We start from the raw sequence: 2,202 nt of genomic DNA on the forward strand, positions 1-2,202 counted from the left end.
TGTAAGCTTAACAATGGTAATGTTTTTTTCAACCTGAACTTACTCGCCAATGCTGATTTAAGGTATGGCAGTAAGTAAATCATACTAGCGTTTTAACTTTTGATTTCTTCCTAGTTCATTGACTGGCTATTTAACCTGATGGAGAGCTCAGACGAAGTGCTATCCCAGTCTTCTAGGAATCTTTTGAAAGGTATTGTTGCATTTGTTGCATTTACAGCTTTTCAAATTGGATAAATATCAACATTACGTTTCAGAAGGAGGGTTACGCTGTTGACTTTTATAAATGTGCTTTGTTTAGTGATCAGTATTTGGGATGTAATTGCATGCTTCACTTAAATAGCAACTCACATCCCTTTCTCCCATATGTATTGATTCATCTATCAGCTTAGGTTAGAAAGGAAACTGTCTTAAAAGGAAATCTTGGCTTCAGTTTCAGTGGCAAGTTGGATGTAGTCTAATCTAGCCCTTAGTTCCAATACCCACAGTACCTTGATTTGGGTCTTATGTAAAGAAGTATGTAGATGCTTAGGTTTTAGCACTGGCAATTGAAGCTTTTACGTTTTCCTCCTTCTTGTCAGCGTTCAACCTTGCCGCTGCTGCACATTGATCTGTTTAACAAATTGCACAGAGAGTCTGAATGAAATAGTTTGGGGGGATGTTTTCACACACACACACACACACACACACACACCAGCACTGTTCAACGTATACATAAATGACATTGTCCAGTGTCTAACAACCCCAGAGTATCATGCCCCTAAACTGGCCACAAAACCCATCTCAGTTCTACTATATGCAGAGGTATATGCAGATTTCCCTAACAAAAGTAGGCCTAAGAAGACTGATCAGAGCATTTTCAGGCTATTGCCAGAGAGAACAGCTGGCCGTGAAGTACAAGAAAAACAAAGTCATGGTTTTCTCAATAAATTATAGGCCCCACAGTTGGCGTATGGACAACCAATCGAACAGGTCAAATCGAACAGGTCAAAGTTTTCAAATATCTTTGCCTTTTTTTCATTTCATTTCACGCACACACACACACCAGCATATCCTTAAAAACATAATTGTGGAGGAGCAATTGCGGGGTTGACTAATTGCTGTGAATGTTCCTTATTTTTTCAGCATCTCTGCTGGCTCTGCGGTCTCTCCCAGAGTTCAGGAAGAAGGCAGTATGGACAAAGGCTTATGGCTGGTAGCCTCCTGGTGTCGTCTTCGCATGTGGAGCTGTTGTTGAGACACGAGGTGCCCAAGAGGTGTTTTGTGGTTACACTAAGATGTGTTGCGTGCTTTCCGTTCCAGAAAGATTGTATCTGGATAGAAAGTTTTGACAGTGCAACAAAAGCTTCGTGATACATTTGGGCGAGGATTGTCTGTTCCAGAGAGATGGTTTCCGTTACAGAAAGAGTAGACCGTGCAACCCAGTATCGTGATGCATTTGATGAAATTGTCTACAGCTTTGTGATAGAAGTTGCCTGGAAATCTTGCCTGTTTGGAATCCAGGTCAAAAAATATGCTACAGGGTATTTAATAAATGCAAAGAGTTTGAATCCGAGGAAAATAACCAGTTCTGTGCACCCATTTACTCGAGACTTTGTATGTATTATTCAAATGGTAGACTCCGTCCGCTGTGAAACAGTTGGAAAATGGGAACTCATCGGAGTTCTGCTGTTGAAGGGTAACGAGTAAAGCCTTTGGGCACTCTTAAAGTAGCACGTTGGATCCTGGCTAATACAGTGGTACCTCCGGTTGCGGAAGGGAACCTTTCCAGAGCTCCGGTCGGATCCCGAGGTTTCCGCAACTGGAGGGACCGTTTCTGCGCATGTGCATGGTGCAGTGGAGTGTTTTTGCGCATGCACGCGGGGCGAAACATTTCTGGGTTTGCCGCTTTCACAACCCGAAGTTTACGTTACCCGAGGGTAACGTAAGCCGAGGTGCTACTATATATGCCTGTGTATGGATTATAGCATGTGTTGGTTGGCACCCTTCTGTTTAGGAGACAATGGAGTGTGCCTTTAGGGGTGAAGTCAAACTGCTGGAAGGTTACAGCACCTGCTGCGGATGGAGAGACTGATAGGGGAGACACATTGGGGGTTTTGGTTGGGGGGGGGTATCTGAACATATGGAAAAAGAGAGTATCAAAAGAGAATGGACCACTAAATCTAGAGGCCTGCCAGGCACAGCAGAATGGAAGATGAGCAGAAG

At 43.4% G+C, this 2,202-nt stretch overlaps 1 protein-coding gene across 1 annotated transcript in view; it reads left to right on the plus strand.

Annotated features, from left to right (window-relative positions):
* FOCAD (focadhesin) overlaps positions 1–1,561 on the plus strand; it is a 127,894-nt gene extending 126,333 nt beyond the window's left edge. Inside the window, exons 43-44 of the mRNA XM_028712104.2 lie at positions 115–190; positions 1,123–1,561. Of these exons, the coding sequence (XP_028567937.2) occupies positions 115–190; positions 1,123–1,196 (150 nt within the window). The 3' untranslated portion in view covers positions 1,197–1,561. The remainder of the gene's footprint in view (positions 1–114; positions 191–1,122) is intronic.
* Positions 1,562–2,202: the final 641 nt, after the last annotated feature.

Source organism: Podarcis muralis, chromosome 17 (assembly GCF_964188315.1).
Source record: "Podarcis muralis chromosome 17, rPodMur119.hap1.1, whole genome shotgun sequence".
NCBI lineage: Eukaryota > Metazoa > Chordata > Lepidosauria > Squamata > Lacertidae > Podarcis > Podarcis muralis.